Consider the following 18262-nt stretch of genomic DNA (forward strand, 5'->3'; position numbering starts at 1 on the left):
CCGAGGGCACTCAGGCGGGCAGGGGTGGGCTGCCCTGTCCCCAGAGAGTCTCATCTCTCCTGGCTGCTAGGGTCGAGTGCAGAGCAATCTCAGGGCTCCGTGGCCTGAGGAGGCCACATGGCCATCTTCAACCTGTGACCTCCACATCACTGTCCCTCCCTGTGAGCCAGTGTCCACTCCGCCCCTTTTCCTAACAACAGGGACAGCCATGCTGGGTGAGAACCCCTCATGACCTGGTCTTTGCTTCCTACCTTGTAGGGACATTTCCGCGTAAATGGTCATAGGGTCAGGAGACTGAGCAGGGCTGAGGTGCCCTCCACTCCAGGGACACGGTCTCGTCCCTTTCTGCTTCGATCACAGACACCTGACACGGGGTGACTGATAATGGTCAGAGATTTATTGGCTCATGGGTGGAGGGTGGGAGGTCCAACATCTGGGGCACATCTGGTGGGGACTTCATGCTGTGTCCTCCCTTGGTGGAGGTCAACGTAGCAGGAGAGGGGACACCCATGTTTTCCAACTGCTCCAGTGTCACTTGGGCTGCCATGGCTATGTGCCAGCCGCCTCTGCACGGCTGCATGGCAGTTAAATTTCACCGTGACATTGGCAGGGACACTCAAACCACAGCATCATGTCCTGGGCCCCCAAACTGCTGTGCTGCTCACCTGCGAACATAGCCAAGGCCATCGGATGGTCACTTCCCAGCATGTGGCCATGGCTGACTCCCCTAAGAGCCCGTGAGTTTTGGCGATATGGGCACAGGACAGGCGGGTCAGAGGGCAACAGGTGGATAAAAGCCAGTCACAGGCCCAGCGGGGAAGACGCCCCTGGCTGAGGTGAGCCTCTGTCACGGCCACCCTCCTGACACCAGTGAGACCTGGGTCCCATCCATCCCACAGCACTGTGGGTGCAGCTCTTGGTTGGGGCTGTACCCCAGGGTCCTCAGTTCTGGGTCCTGGGGACTAAGCTCCTAGGTGACACCAGGCATACCCTAGGGCTTATTCAGTGGCTCCAGCCTGCAATGCTTTCCTACCTCTGCAGCGCCCTTGGAGATGTGAGTGAGGCTACCACTGTCCTGAGTTCACACTCTTTGCAGGCAGAGTCAGCTTTACCACCTCTGGGCCCAGTGCACCCCATAGACATGCGGCAGCCCTGGCAGTGCAGGCTGCACTCCCCAGCTGCCAGCTCCCCAGGGTACAGACATGGGCATTCCGCAAACCTTAGATTCCTGTCCTCACGATGCTCTCTCTCTCCATGGAGCAAGCTGAGATGCTCTCAATTCCCTACTTTCTCTCAACCTTTCTGGTGGTAAAGCCCGTGCTTTAAAAATCTTACCCCCTGTACCTTGCTGTAGAAAAATTAAAAACATGGGGCTGAGGATTTAGCTCAGTGGCATAAGCGCCTGCCTTGGAAGCAGGCAGTTGTGAGTTCGATCCCCGGTACCGATAAAAAGGAAAAAGACAAAAAAAAAGAAAAATTAAAAACACAAGTCAAACCAAAAAAGCAACCACATAGCGCCAGCAATGCTCTGCTGCTTAGAGGTTTCTTTGCCAGACCCCTGAGTTCAGCCCTCTTAAATACCACCTTTCTGGAGACCTCGGTACACATAGGATGCAGCAAGGACCCCTGGGCTCTGCAGAAAGCTTCTGCTCCCCAGTTTCCACAACCCTGTGCCTCACTTCCCTCTGAGACCTAGCCACTGGGCCTTTCTGCAGACACCTGACCCCTGGTCCGCCAACTCTGCTGCACCCTCCTCGGAATCAGCAGGTACCCTAACAGCACCAGCTTTTCAGCATGCCCAATGCGCTTCCCAGTCCCATGCATCCTGGTCACGGCAACACCCTCACTTCCATCCAGCATCCTCATGGTGAGCCTTAGTACCCAAACGAAAGACAATACAGTGTGCCCTACTCTGCAAGACACAGGCTCAAGATGCCCAGGGGGTGCTGGCGGACAGGGTTGAGCCCGGCCTTCAAGAACGCACAGGCCTAGGGCTTATTTCATAAACAGCACAGACCACCGTGATGACATGTGGTCTCTCAAATGTCACACTGCCACACACCCTTTGCCCTAGGAAGCACCCAGAGCTGCTCTCTGCTGCCTGAGTCACCAGAGCAAGGTGGCCCCGAGCCGCCGATGGTGGTCAGGGAACCCATGTGGAGCCTGGAAGCCTGTCCCAGGACTGCACCACATGGCGGGTGTGATTAGAACCACTGAGGGTGTAGTTCTGAAAACACCATGGGCAACCACCGCTGACCAAGGCTAACCAGAGCCGGACAAAGTGACAGTGTGGGTAAGAGGGCTCCCGTGCACAGACGGACGGGTATGCCTCACAAACACATAGCACCCTTAACCCACGCTGCGTGCCCAAGGCAGCCTAGCCCTGGACAGCACACTAGATCAGCCAGACACTGAGGACTGCGAGCCAGCATATCACAGGGACAGGAGCAGGGACAGTGAACCTCTCAGAGCTCTCAATGACAGGAACAGCCCACAGAGCCACATGCGCTGCAGGTCTGCCACCGCCAGTCAGGAGCAATGGCCATAAAACACTGCTGGACGCAGAGGAACACTTGATGAAACACCAGGTCAGGCAGAGGCCATGGCCCATGCCTGCCATCCAGCTTCCCAAGAGGCTGAGGCAGCAGAATCACAAGTTCCAGGTTAGCTGACGCAACTTGGGGACAGTGGTAAAATTTTAATATACTACAATTTTTAAAAACTTACTTTAGGGCTGGGCATTTAGCTCAGCGGCATAAGCACCTGCCTTGCAAGCAGGCGGTCGTGAGTTCAATCCCTGGTACCAATAAAAATGAAAAAGACCAAAAAAAAATAAATAAATAAAATAAAACTTACTTTATTTATCTAGTTTTTTTGAGACAACGTCATGCTATGCAGTTCAGGCTGACCTTGAACTCACTACATTGCCCCGGCTAGCCTTGAACTCATGATAAGTCCCCTGTCTCAGCCTCTTGAGTGCTGGGATAACAGGTGTGCTCCACCACACCTGGCCAGTATTTTTATAATGGCTGGGAAGCACCTCAGCACCAGACGACACGACTGCCTACAGTCAAATCCCCTCGAATCCACAGAAATAAACACACGCCTGGTCTCTAGAACCACAGGCTGTGGACAGAACAGGGCAGGCCACCCCTCCTCGCAGGCTGAACCCCAGGCCGAGGCAGTGCCGACTCCCCAGCAATCTCTTACAGAGAGTGAAATTTATGTGCATTGGCAGAGTAACAAACATGGTGGCAACTTTGAGAAGCAAGACTGTATTCAGGAGCTGCTGGGGGAGGAGCAGACACCAGTCATCAGAGGACAGCAGATCACACTAGGGCAGCAGGTTAGCCCTGGACAGAAGCATGAACTCGGGGCAAGAGCTCTTCCCCCAGCTGAGCCTGCCGGGGAGAGGCAGTGGCCAGCCCACAGGCACTGTGCCTCGGTCCCATGGTTGTGGCCACCAGCAGTGAAAAACAGACACAAAACTCAAGAGCTCTCACATCTTTCTCCATGCTGACTTGGAGAAACTGCAGGCTCAATGCAGAGCGAACCTGGGACGAACTCACAGGGGAACTGCCGATCTGAGCCAGGGAGCCCTCCAAACAGGGCCCTGAGCGCAGCCATGGAGAGCGACCCTACAGGCAGGACGTCCCCAAGACTCAGTGCTTTCCTCCAACAGGTGCTGCCAGGAGGGAGAGACACCGGACAGCAGAAAGAACACAGCTGCAAATCGTGCACCTGACCTGTCCAGAGTGTGACCGACCCTCACGTACCATAGTGAGAAAACACTGCTCAACCACAACACAAATAGGAGGCGTGCCTGGTGCAGTACCAGGGAAGAAGCCACCTCACCTGACACTTGCAAAATGGAAATTAAAGCCATCGACAGAGCTCACTGCTCAGGTACCACCACAACTACAGTGACTCTGACCTGTGGACCACACCCGTAGTTCCAGCTACATGGGAGGCTGAGTCAGGAGGATTGCAACAAGTTCGGGGCCACCCTGGGCCACAAAGTAGGTTCAAAGCCAGCCTGTACTATATAGATAGACCCCTTCTCAACACACACACACACACACACACACACACACACACACACACACACGAAATAACACAGAATGCTCCCAAGGTGACCCAGAAAGCCCAGTCTCAGAGTTTCCCTTAGAGAAATGATCCTAGCTCAAAAGCAACCTGTACATAAAGGTCTCCAGCAGCTCTGTTGCAGCTCAGAGACTCTGGAACCCCACCCCCCAACCCATTCCAGTAGACACTGCTCAGCCAAATGGGGATACCCAGTACAAAGCGCTCCTAGATGGAAAGTGAAGAGGGCTGCCGTGCGGGAAGCCTGGCAGCTGCTCAGAGGTGAGCATGAGGCTCTGGTGCAGGGCTCTGGTGAGGGGGGCCCGGCCGCAGGCCAGCCAGGAGCTGATGTCCACGGCAGGCTTTCCCCAGCAGCTCGCCTGGTAGGAACCACCGCCCAATGTCCCTCCAGCAGTAAGTCACCACATCCAAGGACTTTGTTCTCCCAGCCCTAACAAAGCGGCAGCGTGGCAGCACAGCTACCTGCAGCCTGCACGCACTGTTGGGCTTGGGGGAGGCAGTGGCTGCTGACGGGGGCCTCGTGGAGATGATCACCCTGGAGCGACATCACTGATGGTGCCTGGGGAAAGCACAAACTGGGGTCTTAGCAGAAAGAGATGAACGGCAGCCCTAAGCCTCATAGCCCTGAGTTCCTCCATGGTCCCTGCCTGGCCTCCTCCTCGAGATGAGGTCAGGATGCCCCCTCAGGCAGCAGAGCCACTGCAGTGACCCCCTCTGGCTCCCAGCCATGACCTGCCCAGGGCCCCAGCAAGTGGGCAGTTCCAGCTCAGCCTCTTCCACTGGGCAACTGCTACCAGTCCTGCACCATGGGCCATACCCAAGTCCCTCTTTCCAGACTATAGCCTCTGAGTAAGCGTCTTCCCATACCTCAGCCAACAGATCCACCTGCGAGCTTTGCTTCTGTTATCCTTGGGACTGGGGATTGATCCCAGGACTTCATAGATGCTAAACACGTTTCCTACCACTGAACCACACCCTCTGTTTCCTTTCTGTTGAGCCAGGATCTCACTCTGTAGTCCAGACTATTCTTGAACTAACTTATGTAGCCCAGATGGGCCTCAAACTCACAGCAATCCTCCTGTCTCAGCTTCCCAGCTCCATTTCAAGAGAAGAAAAGGGACTCATTGATCTACAGTTTTAAGCTGAACCTAATTTAAAAACACGTCATATGCAAATTCCCAACATAGAATCTCAGTATATTAAAAACAAAACTTTAAAACCATTACTCAGGAAGTCATGTCTACGTTAAAATTTTTTTACATCAACAGAATAGATAGTTCAAAGATGCAACCAAAGGTGAGGACACTGGGAGACCTCAATCAGGAGGAACCAAGTCTGATGTCCCAGTGGGAAATCTGCCAAAGCTTACACTGCGGTCCCATGGGAAAGATCCCCAAGGTGCCGAGCCCTGCAGACACTGGAGTGGCTGCATCCCTAGGGAAGTCAAGTCATCCCCAGGGAAGTCATGAGTGACCAGGGCCACTCCTCCCACAGCAGCCTGCCAGCCCCAGGCAGGTGCTCTGCCGACAGGACTGGGACTTGGAAACCTCAGGCCCAGCTCCCTGAGACCAGGCTCACAATGGCCAAAGAGCCCTGGGCTCCAACTCCACTTCCAGGTCAGCAAGATCCATGCCGCTGTTGATGTCACCAAGAGCCTGTCGCCACAGAGTCTCAGGAGGATGGGGGTTGCCTCCTAATGGCCACCGGGGCAGGGTTACCAGGCTCACCCAGCATCTGCTGGGGATACAAGGGATGGTTGCTACACACTTTCAACACTGTTTCCAGACAGAAACACAGGCGCAAAGGTCACACAGCCAGGTGGGACAGAAGCTTCGACCCCCTGCAAAGTGCACATGGCGAGCTGCAGGGTGACAGCAGTGTGATGCCTGACCCGTGTCAGGGAGCCTGAAAGCTGACCCCACCTGTGCTGTAGCACTGCAGCAGACCACCTGCTGATACCCAGGCACCAACACTTAGGTACAGGGCACAAAGAACCCGCCCACCTACGGCTGAGGACTGGCTCTGCTGCACCTCCCTGTACTCATCCCGGCCTCAGAGACCCCAGGAGCTCACAGCCCACGGGAGGAAAGAGCAAGAGCCCTGAGAGTCGTCACTGTCCAGGCTGGAGCTAGATGGACACCACTTACCATGGAATCTCAAAATTTAATACCGATGGCTCCACAGCCCGAGTGCAGCCCCTCAGGCCTGCACTCCTGTGCAAGTTGTGGAGTCTCCGCCTCTGAACTCCAGGGTCATTCTGCTGGCAGCAGCCCTTCTTCCAGTGGCCATGGACACACCTGCCACAAGAGCTGGCCAGGAGCCCTGGCTAACACGGCTCTCCTGAGTGCCCCTGCAGGGTCCATCTAGAAAGGACAGAGGCTCGCCACCGGCTCCCCAGTCTCTGGCACTGGGATGGTAACGGCTCCTTCCCGCCCGCCCGCCCACCCGCGTGCAGGATCCTGGCCCAGCGTGGTGACTTCTCCCCTAGCACTGCGCCTGGAGACGTGACTACAGCCCAGTCAAGTCCACGATGGCCTTGATGAAGATGGCATCGTCCCGCACATAGGAGTTCTTGGCCTCCATCTTGGACACAGGACAGAAGAGGGGGCAGCCGCTGGCAATATTCATGTCGCTGACCGGCCTTTGGAAGGATGAGGAGGTCACGTCAGGCCTGAAGGCGTCAATCACATGCTCTCTGTTGTTCTGGTCGAGCAGCATCAGTGTCACCTAGGAGGCCCGGGGAGGATCAAACTCCATGAGCTAAGTGCCCATACAGACTTCTACATGTGGGCCCAGGCCACCTGCACTGACACCAGGGCCTCAGGCCAAGCCCAGATGCAGCACCTGCTCCATCTTGGGTAGGGAAGCAGAGCTTCCCGCAGGGCAGAAGGGCCATTCTCTGGGTGCACCCATGAATCACAGGGAATCATGGAGTCTGTGGGCATCCATGCCCTCCTTGGGCTGCAGGGGTGAACAGAGCTGCCCCCTTCTTTTCCCAGTCTAGTCTCTAGATCCCCGACTCTTCAGCCAAGGTGGACCCTAGCTTGAGGATAGTCACAACAGGCAGCCTCACATCCAGAGCAGACTCTGAAGCCTGGCACCAGTGTCACAGCCAGTGATCAGAAGCTGCAGTGCACACCAGGTCCCCTGGGGAGCACCACCTCATGCCACCCACCCTGGGCCATCTCACCACACCCTGAAGGTCCCTGGTACCCCTCCTGCCCCCAGGACAGCGCCACACCTTCTGGTTGAAGGGCCAGCGCAGGAGGGCATCATTAGGGCCTTTCATCACCACGAAGAAGAGAGACAGATGTGTCCCCCGCCCGGTGCCGTCGCCATTCAGGTAGACTCGCAGGCACATCTTATAGCCATACCGGCTTGTGTAGAAGGCTGGCGGGGGAGAGGGCCATGAGGGCAGGCAGGGTGCGGCTCCCACATGAGGAGCCTCACCCAGGGGCACTGCTATGACAGGACTGGGCTGAGGGATAAGGACTCACTGCCTCTATCGGATGGCAGCTCACCCGGGTAGGGACACCTACAACAGCTGAGGCCTTGTGCTGGGCATGCCCAAGGAGCAGGACATGAGCTGTCCACTTCCCTGTGGGTAACTACCCAGAGAGGACAACAGCAGAGGACGTGCACATTGGTCTCCCTGCCATAGGCCAGGGACACCCTCTTCCCTGCCTGTGGCCACCAGAGCTCCAGCTCTGTGTCTGTAGACCCAGGACCTCACCAGCCCTGAGATCTCTGCACTTGGATCGAACCTCCCTGTCCATCAAGGGTTTCAGACCACCAGATGGCCTCTTGTGTCCCAGCATCCAGCTCAGGTGGCCAGCTCACTAACAGATCCCTCCCGTGTGGGATCTGCATGTGGGTCTGGAAGTCCCCCGAAACACCCAGCCTGCTTCCATCTAGCTGGATGTGGAAGCTTAATGAGCTGTAGCCTACTGGGAGTCCCTGGGCAGGGCTTCCTGTACCCCTTCTGCTTTCATTCCTCTCTATGAAGACCTTGGCTTGTTCCACCCTGTGCCCCAGAGTACTCTAAGCCCCAAAAGCAATGGGGCCCCCACTAATGGCTCCTCCAAAGTGGTGCTGAAACTGGCCTGCTGAGCCAGTGATCAGGCCCCAAGAAATGGCTATCAGGGTCCCCAGAGAGGCACCAGCACCCTGGAGTGGCAAAGGGGCCTATGTATTGTGCCAGGCTCTGGCTATGGCACTTGAACTATTCCCACCCTCTACAGTCTCTGCATGAGCTGCCCTCTCACCAGAGGACATGGCTGGCACTGCAGCCAAGGACGGCACTGCAGCCCTGAGGACAGCGCTGCATCCTGGGAGTTCTCCCAGCACAAGCCTAGGTCACAGCATGTGTCTGTTCCTCTCCAGGCCCCCAGAGGCGCTGTCAAGATGTGCCTTGTGGAAGACGACAGTGGCACCAGGCAGAGCCCCACAGTGCCAGGGGGCCTGCGGCAGGAGGAGCCGATGCCGTCTTTGCTCAGCCACGGACCCCACTGCTTTGGCAGCAGCTGTCAGGAGTAAGCAGGAAGTGTGCTCACGGGTGAGCTGGAGCACCCCAGGAGGCAGCTGGGTAGCATGTTGGGAAGTATGCCCCAGTAACAAACCACAGCCTAAGGATGGCCAGGTACCTGCCTCTAGAGACCCTACAGTGGGGTGAGGGAGAAACACGTACCTGAGGAGTGGCCAGACTGGCTCTGCCCAACACCACCAGCCATAGCCTCCGTGGGGGCCGGCAGGCCCACACCATACCCAGCTGCCCAAACTCCTCCCGAGGATGGTGGCCCCACCCACACTTGGAGAGCTGTTCCACAAGGCCATGGGGACACAGGCAGGGTACGTGGGAATACTCAAGCAGCACCTGGGGAGAAGATGGCTGGTGTGCGGCCAGCCACAGCCTCCTGGCGCTTCCTGCTGAAATCCGAGATCTTCCAGATGAAGACCCCATCATATGTGGCAGCCTCCAACTCCAGGACCTTCTGCTCCAGGTCAGCCATGGCCAGGTCCTTCAGCCCAATGCTCCTCTCCAGCTGCTGCACCTGTGGGCAGGAGCACCTTACAGGAGGACAGTGATAGTCACCTGCCCCCAGCCACCGGAGGACAGCCACCCCTGCTGTGCAAACCTTCCTTGCATATATAACACAGGGCACACATGCTGCTGACACCCTTGCAGGCCTGAGGAAGGATGAGCCACCTCTCAGGTCCCATGAACCCCAGTAACAGCCCATACCCCAGCTCAGAAGTGCAAGAGCCAAAGCCCAAGGAGGCAGCATGTGGGCCGAGGTGCAGAGGGCTCTACACTGCTCCCTGGGGATGCAGCCACCAGCTCCGTGGGCACCAACCTTGTTGCTCAGGGCCTCGATCTTGTCCTGGTCTAGCCGGTGCTGCCGGCTACAGGCCTCCGCAGTCACGGCCACCCTCTCCACCTCCCGGTTCAGCACACAGACAATGTTCTCGAAGGTGGCTGTCTTCCGCTCCAGGGCCTGGCACTGCTGCAATAGTTCGGATGCTGCCTGGCTCTGGCCTCCTGGAAGGGTCTGGGCATCTAGCAGGGAGCTCAGCAGCAGGGCCAGGTGCTCTCGCAACTGCTGCCCCTCGTGCCCCTGCAGCTCCTCGGCTTCCACCTGTGGACAAAGGCAGTCAGCTGCTGGCACTTGCACACTAGACCTTGCTGCACTCAGGGGCAGGGGCTGGTGGGGTGCAGGGGTCCAGGACACCTGGAAATGGCTCATTTTTGTCCTCATCTGCATGACAGCATTTAATCTGTCACCATCTAACAATCAAGTATGCTTCAAAATTGTAAAGTGTCCTGTGTAACTTTTTTGCTTCAGAAATGAAAAGCTGGGCATTGTGATGTGTCTGTAATCCCAGCACTCAGGAGTGTTGAGGCCAGCTTGGCAACGCAGCAAGACGTCACCAATGGATAGATGGAACAGACAAAGAAAAACCACCACCTAAAAAGCTGTTCTCAGGGAAGGGGGCAAACAGCTTTAGCTTTCCTAAAGACGTCTAACTTCAGTTAGGTACTTTTCCAACATTCTGCAACCAAATAAAAAAATTAAAGACACTCAAAAATCAAAAGGCATAAGCCAGGTATGGTGGCACACATCTGTACTCCTAGCACTCAGGAGGCTGAAGCAGGAGGATCACCATGAGCTCGAGACCAGCCTGAGCTATGTAGTGGGTTCAGGGCCAATCTGAACTATAGTGAGATCCTACCTCAAACAAAGCAGGTAGGGCAAAAGCTAGGGGCAGTAGGGGCACTGTGAAGATGTGAAGATGGGGCGCCAAGGGCTCGGGAGGGCTGTGCCTTGTTTGATTTCCCATGTAAACACATAGCAGGCACCTGTCAAGCACTGTGTGTCCAAGCAGCAGAGAGGACAGGTGGATGGGACAGCACCTGGGGGGTGGTGGTAGTGGAACCCTTCTGCCGCCAGTTAGGGGAACCGTCAGCCTGGATGTGAGTGTGGACCCGAGGGGGACATGTGTGAGTGCTGGGCTCAGGGACGCTGACTGAACACCTGGGCAGTGGCGGTGCCCTTTCCTTTCCTCTCCTGGGAAAGATGAGAGGGTGGCACAGGAGCAAAGGAGAGCAGGATGAGAGCACCGGCCACACCAAGTCTCAGAGTCTACCGGGAGGCTCAGGTGCAGGTGATCCGGAACTGGGTGGGGCAGGGAACAAGCACTGATGGCAGCTGGGGCAGTGAAAGGGGTGCTGTGTGGGACACTCACCAGCTCAGGGCAGCCCACAGCGTGGAACCTGCAGGGGACCCGGTACTTGCCACACGTCCTGACGTGGTCCTGAAACTGCAGGGGCAGGGGATGAAGTCCCAAGGCCATTCTTCCCAGGCCCGCTCCACCTCAGCCCTCGCACACTGACCACAGAGCCATGGTCTCCCTGAGCCTCTGCTCTCACAACAGGATTGAGCCAACAGCCTGTGTGCTGACCACAGGAGGGAGCTGTCTTGGGCTGCCCCAGACAGCAGCTTTTCAGGGAGGTCCTGGAAAACAACTGTGCCACCACTGCCGTCAGCCTCAGGGACATGTGGCATGTGTGGTATACAGAGGCTCATAACCCAGAAGTCCGTGAGGAGAGGCCAGGCCAGGGACAGGACAGCACGGCCAATCACTGACACTGGGATGACTGGAGTGTGCGACACAAACCCTTCCCCTCCCACCTTGGGCCAGGAGCACAGGCGGATGGGCGGCTTTCACAGGAGGATATGTTGTGCACCTGCAAATCCAGAAGGCAGCCAGGGTTCACCTGTATCCAGAGGGGAATGGGCCCTAAGCCTGGACCACAACCCAGGAGAAGCAAGCAGAAAACTGTGACCCATGCCCACCGACAAACAGAAACCCACAAACGCCAGTAGGCCAGGTCACATGCCTGGCATTGAGTCCAAAATAGTACAAAAAAGTAAGTACAAGAAGCACGACAGAAGCCCAAGAGCCACAACCACCTTCCTGCAGGCAAAATGCAGATGCACTGCAGGCAAGGAAGTGCCCAACCAACCACCTCCTGTTTAGGAAATGAACACGAAGCCACTGTGATGTCCCCGGCTGTCACACTGTAACACCTCAACCCTAGGTTTGTGGTGGTTGGGAAGACAACACTACAGCAGCAGTAGAGCTCGGGGAGCCAGCTAGCATCTGCCACACACCCAACACCCTGTGTCCTCACTGGTGGACACACAGCGCTTTTGGGAGACTCTAGAACCTTCCTTCCATAAAACACAACCTTTTAAACTCAAAAGCCAAATGAGGACTGTGGTGTAAGGGCCTGCCCAGCACACCTGAACCCTGGTGCAACCCCACACCAAGAAAACACTAAAGTCAAACCTAGGTCCCTGCAGAGGACACCATGCCACAGCTCTCTGGCTCAGCGAAGCCACCCGGGGAACCTGGGACCAATGAGCATGCCGAGCACAATGGGAACTCAAAAAACCCAAGGCTCCCAATTGAGTGCCCAGCACACACACACACAGGTGTCACGTGCACAGCGCACACACACACACACACACACACACACACAGATGTCACTGGTGTGAAGTCAATGTGCCCGGCAGGCTAAAAGAGGGCACCCCATCAATGTCACAAGCATCAGAGCTTCCCTTGGAAAGAAGAGATGGAACACAGATGTCAGCAGGGCTGGGAATGTGGCCCCTGCTGCTATCACTGAGGCGCTGCCAGTGGCTCTGTCAACAAGGAGACAGGCAGAGGGGGCCCCCACCCTGTTCGGGCTGGAATTTCCACAGGAGGAAGCCCAGCGGGGCTGGGATGAGGTACAGAGGGACGTGAGGTGGCCACCTCGCTTGGATCTCCAGAGCCCCTGGCACAGCCCCTGCTGGGGTCCTACCACTACCATGGCAAGTGGTAGGTACACAAGGACAGTGGCACAGCCGCTACCCACTGGCGTCCAGACCCAAAGTCCTACAGCCTACAGGATTCAGCCTGCCCTGGCTAGGAGCAAGAGAGGTCCCAGGAGGAGGCTTCCCCGAAACTGCAGGGATGCGCCTGGGGGCCAAGGCAACATTGTTGAGGGGCCATGCACAGCTTTGACCTCAGAATTATGTAAGTGTTCTATAGTACTAAAAAACAAAGGGTTCAAAGAGGCAAAAACTCCAGCAAACTAAAAAAAAAAAAAAAAAGGAAAAGAAACTGGAACAGCCTGGGCCTGATGACACACATCTGTCATCCCAGGACCTGGGAGGCTGAGGCAGTGAGATTTTCACCAGAGATAAACTAAGATCTAAGAGAACAAATCCAAGGGCCAGGAATTTAGCTCAGCAGCATAAGCACCTGCCCGGCAAGCATCAGGCTGTGAGTTTGATCCCGGATATCAAAAAATAAATAAAACAATCAGGAATTTAGCTCAGCAGGCATAAGCACCTGCCTTGCAAGCTCACAGTTGTGAGTTCAATCCCTGGTACCAATAAATAAATTAATAAATAAATAAACAAACAAACAAGTCCAATAGGGTATAATGGCACACTGGCACACTTCTGTAATCCCAGCACTCGTTAAAGTATAGGTGCAAACCCACTTGTCACCTTCCCCAACAGGCCTGGGGCATAGACCCCACAGGAGGTGCACGGAGACTCAGGCCCTATGGCTACTTCCCACTGCCAGGGTGCAGCCCTGAAGACCAGGACAGCCAGGCCGGAGATGGGTGAGCCATGGAGCTACAGGAAGCCACACACGCAAAGAGGAAGAAGAGGAGGAGTGGTGCCCAGCAGGCCCACTGGGTGCCTGGACCCAGACCTCAGCCCATAGCAGAAATGCATAGGAGGGCTGGGCAGCACAAGGCCCTAGGTTCAAGCCCCAGCACAACAGAAACACAAAAACCACGTGGAAAACCACAGGGAGAGGCTAGTCTTGGCTTCCCAGTTCCAGCCATTCTGGGATGAGCACAGGCCAGGAGGGGACAGAGGGGCAGCAAAAGCCACAACTGGCAGGGACAGTGCCAGCTGGCATGCAGACAGCCCCACGGCACTAGGGCCCGGTGTCCTGGCCTCCCATAGGTTGTCCCACCACAAGACTCCATCAAAAACTGGAGCCTGGCTGGGCGTGCTGGTGCATATCTGTAATCCCAGCACTCAGGAGGCTGAAGTAGGAAGACTGCAAGTGAAAAGGGCTGGGGATGTGGCTCAGAGTGAAGCCCTGGGTTTAATCCTCAGCCCCCTCAACAGCAGAGCTGGAGCCTAACCTTCACACTGAGCACGGGGCTGCCCGAGGTACCACTGAAGGTCACATGACATGAGGAAGCACTCAGACCACACCACAGGAGGTCCTGGACACAGGACAACTGGAAAAGGACAGCAGAGGCCCTCCCCCGCTCCACCCAGACTCGGACTCCAGGACCTGGGCTGTGATCCGGATCTGAACAAAAGCAAACTGGGCAGGCAGGAAGAAGTGCAGCCACACCAGCTCCTAGCTCTGGCCTCTGTGTGGTACCTCCCCCAGCTGGCCACCAGGGAGGAGGCTGGGGAACACACCTGCCACCGAATCCCAACGACCTCTGTCCAGGGCTCGCCTCTGGGGCCAGCTCTGCACAGACAAGTATGCGAGGACATCCAACACCCTGAGCCGGGGCAGCACTGTTGCCACTGCAGGCCCAGGGACCTCTCCATACGCATGTCACCTCCAGAAAGATCCAGCTCCTCATGAGTGGCAGCAGGAGGAGGAGGACAAGCTCCAAGGCACAGCGCCCGCTGGGCTCATACCTGGCACTGCCCACACAGTGGTGCCAGGATAACAGCGCACAGTGCAAGAAAAGACCTGCTGGCCTGGAACCGTAGATGCCACATCCAGCACACACACAGAGCCTGTGACCCCATGGCAGGGAAGCTGTATGTCACTGCACTGCCCTCTGGACACAGGTCATGACCCCACTGCCACCCCACACCATCCTCAGGTCCGTTACCTTCTCCCGAGGGACCTTCTTCTTGCCGCAGCCGTCACAGGTCAAGGGGAACTTGGGGCAGACCTCATGGTGTGCCTGAGGAGGAGCAGCCAGGGTTAGGTGGGCACGGCTATGGGGGAGGAGGTGTCGCGCACAGGGAGAGCCCTGACCCATGCATGGCCCCTCTGTGTCTCGACAGGTGGCACCAGAGTGAGCACCTGCTGCACACTTCCAGAGCACACAAGAGGAAGCCAATGCAGAGGGCGGGGAAGGGGACACTTGGCCACCTATCAAAAATAAGGGGTCCCCATGAGGACAGAGACAGCAGTGCCGGCTGGAAGGTGTGAGGTAGACAGCATATGCTGGCCACTGGGCCAGTCGGCCAGCCCAGCTCTGAGACCCCAGTGTGCTGCTACAGACGCCCGTGCCCAGCTGGCTCTGCTCAGACTTGTCTCCGGGGCTGAGGTGGGCATGGCAGTAAACCCAGCAGCCAGGTAACAAGTGGTGCTAAGAAGCACCCACATGGGAAGCTGACCTGAGGTGCTGCTGCTGTGGGCAGAGCCAACAATACCAGCAGTGGCGTGACCACAACTACAGCACCAAGTCCCCCACAGGTCAAGTGTAACGGGACGGTCACTGAGTGGCCACCAGGAGCCGTGGCTGAGTGGGCAGAGCAGTTTACTGGGGGCACAGCCTCGTGGAGGACATGGGACTTCGCTACTTCCTCTTTATTCCCAGCCACGAAGTGGAGCCAACGTGACCTTAGCACTAGTTTCGGGACAGAGCTGACTGGCACAGTGGTGACAGCGCCATGCGCTGTCTAAAGCTCTGTGCACTTTAGAAACACATTCCTGGCTGCTTTGGATGAAACGACATGAGGTCAGGCTGGCTCTCCAACAGTCTGGGGAGGACATACCCGCCTGGCCTGGAAACACTGCCATGCCTCCGCTGGTAAGTGCAAGCTCCTTTGAAGCCTTCCAGCCCAGCTTGGCAGGGACTTCACACTCAAACCCAGCACCGCCCAGAGCCCCTGACCTGCCCCTTAGGGAATGCCGATCACCAAACATGGGACCAAGGGCCCAAAACAACAGCAATGCCAGCACCACACTCAAGTCCAATGCCCATGGGGCGGCACCTGCCTCGCAGGCCACAGTGCTCATCGCACCTCTAGATCCGATCGGCAGCAGGGTGCCCGGCAGTGGCGGCAGGCCAGGCTCCTCTCTGGGCACTCCTGCTCGGCATGGCGCTCCTTCTCCCCGAGGCGGACCCGGCCTTTACACGCAGGGCACTCGGTCAGCAGGAATGGGCAGAGCCCCTCATGGCAGTTCTGGTAACAGAAGGAGGAGACATGAGAGGACACATGTAGACCCGTGGCCAGCCGTGGCATGTACAAATGGCTCAGTGTCTGTGTGCCCCTCCTCCTGCCCTGGACACTGCGATCCACGTGACTCATAGGCCTCCCCAGGCTGTGTCCTCCTTGCTACTCCCAGCCTAGGGACCTGGACCATGTTCCAGACAGGACTCTGCTCTAGCCTCTGGAACAGCTGTGCCCCAGTGCCAACAGCTCCAGCCCAGAAAGCGGCTCAGGCTCCTGCCAACCTAGCCCTGACACTATTAGACAGGAGCAAGAGAAGCAGGAGACCCACAGGAGATGCAGAGGTGGTTGCCCCTGCCTGCAACACTGGAGCCCTGGTGTGGGCACCAGTAAAGGGCCAGGCATGAGACAGCCAGCCAGAGCCGAGGACAGGACAGCACAGGCTGTCCTGATGCCCACGTGTGCATCTCAGAGACGCACGCCGAGGAAAGCAGGCCAAGGGCCAGGGCGAGGGCCTACCCTGTCCCACCCAGTCAGAGGGCCCAGACACTGAGGCTTGCGCCTTCCCATCTGGCACAAGGGTGCACAGACCAGCGGGAGAAGCCAACGACCGGGGCCAGGAGCTCCACATAGTGAGGGGAGATGGCACTCTCAGGAGTCCCTGACCCACAAGCACAAGCCAAAGAAATCAACATTTATTCAACCAGAATTCAAATTTAATTCTGTACTGAATCTCCAGAAAAGCTGCGCTGAGGCTACACATGCTGTTTGCCTGCCCCTCCGGCCCAGAGGGGGTGACTCGGATACAGGATGCTGGACTGGGCTCTGAAACCACTGCGCTCCCAGAAGCAAAGGCAATGCCAAAAAGAAAAACTACAACCAAGGGCTAGATAGGATCTTTCCCATTTTTCCAAACATTCCAAGTATTTCAGACCATCAAGGAAGAAAGAGCTTTGGCCTCAGGGCTCTTCTCTCAGTGCCACCGGAGGCAGCTGAGCAGGCAGCTGGGCAGAGGTGAGGTCCAGCTGGCCACCTGGACACCTGCTGGGGTGGGGGGGAGGTTTTATCAATCCGTCAGGCCTGGAGGGCTGTCGCAGGCAGGGCCGTCCCGCCCCAAGACAGACAGCCTGGCTCCTCACAGGGACTTTCCATTGCTCACAGGACTCGTGGCCAGGGACTTTCCAGCCTGCATGCCTGTGGGGTGGTGTAGCACTGGAGTCCCTGGCCCTGGGCCAAGCCCACACAGCCTGTGGCCTCATGGACACCACAGGCCTGGGAGTAGCAGGGACCTCAGGAGAATCCAGGGCCCTGCAAGGAGCTGGAAGTTGGTGATCCCACAAGCCCCCTCAGGGTCCCCACTGCCCATACCACATTTTCATCCTCACAGGGAGCTCAGAGCCCTGCCACCTCCCTCATGAGCAGCAGCAGAGCAGCACCTGGGGCTGGGGCTCTGGGACCTGGACAGGACATCCCATGCTAGGGAGGACAGTGCTGCTCCTCCTTCACCCAGGTGTCGCCAGAGCTCCTTTGTCACCAAAGCATAACTCAATCTGGAGCCAATCCGAAGTCAAGGAGCAGCCGGGGTAGCTCAGAGGCTGACATGGATTTAGTACATGGGAAGGCTGAGCCATTCCCAGCACCAAGAAAACAAAAGAATGTGGGAACTGTGGCCATAAAAGAGGGAGGAAGAGAAGAACCTAACATCCCTGGGTCCTGGCCTAGTCAGAGGCCCCCAGACCCTCTGCCCTCTGTGCAAGGCTTCCTGGCATCCCCTGCCCTGACCCTCAAGTGTAGGAAAGCAGGGTGTGAACAAACCATTCCCGCAGCCCCTAACCTGGGCCAGAAGAGCTGTCCTCAGGAAACTTCCCCATTGGAGACCCCAACATCTAACTCCTTCAGCCGGCAGTGAGCCCGCCAAACCCCCACTCGCCGGTCCATCCGCAGGACCTGACGACTCAGGACTCCAGGAGGGGTCCTGCAGGGGCCACTCTCCTGTGACTGGCTCACTTGCTGAGCAGCAGGTCCTCAGGCTGGTCCCTGCCACAGCATGTACCACTGTCTCATCACCAGCATGGCCCACCTGGTAGGTGACACGGAGGTGCTTCTGCCTCAGCCTAGGTGGGCAGCACCGCCACTGCGGATGCTTCTCCTGTGCAAGGCTCTGGGGTGAAACAGTATGAAGGGCTTGGGCTAAGAGGATAGGCGGGAACAGCTAAGGGGTTGGATGCACACCACAGAACCTAAGGGAGACGAGAGGATCACATTGAGGTCCCTAGTACACCGGCCTCTGCTGGCACAGGAAGACAAATCACTGTGATGTCAGGCACCAGCTTAGGGTCACCTCTGTCACTGGCCACAAGTCTTTCTGTGAGCACAGAATAAATGTGCCCACAAATTGGGTGACTTCCAGTGTCCACACAATCCAAAGC

At 57.0% G+C, this 18262-nt stretch overlaps 1 protein-coding gene across 4 annotated transcripts in view; it reads right to left on the reverse strand.

Moving 5' to 3' along the window:
• Window positions 1–375: 375 nt before the first annotated feature.
• Traf2 (TNF receptor associated factor 2) overlaps window positions 376–18262 on the reverse strand; it is a 29362-nt gene continuing 11475 nt past the window's right edge. For 3 of the 4 annotated variants that reach the window (XM_003473106.5, XM_013155923.3, XM_063244191.1), the window contains exons 5-11: window positions 15684–15845; window positions 14540–14614; window positions 10849–10923; window positions 9459–9740; window positions 8978–9155; window positions 7346–7494; window positions 376–6831 (exon numbers count right to left, since the gene is read on the reverse strand). In XM_003473106.5, coding sequence (XP_003473154.1) covers window positions 6613–6831; window positions 7346–7494; window positions 8978–9155; window positions 9459–9740; window positions 10849–10923; window positions 14540–14614; window positions 15684–15845 — 1140 coding nt within the window. In that variant the 3' untranslated portion in view covers window positions 376–6612. The remainder of the gene's footprint in view (window positions 6832–7345; window positions 7495–8977; window positions 9156–9458; window positions 9741–10848; window positions 10924–14539; window positions 14615–15683; window positions 15846–18262) is intronic. The other variant, XM_023566391.2, reaches the window with a different exon arrangement.

Source organism: Cavia porcellus, unplaced genomic scaffold, assembly GCF_034190915.1.
Source record: "Cavia porcellus strain 051 isolate PalLab524CR breed Dunkin Hartley unplaced genomic scaffold, mCavPor4.1 scaffold_49, whole genome shotgun sequence".
NCBI classification, from domain to species: Eukaryota; Metazoa; Chordata; class Mammalia; order Rodentia; family Caviidae; genus Cavia; species Cavia porcellus.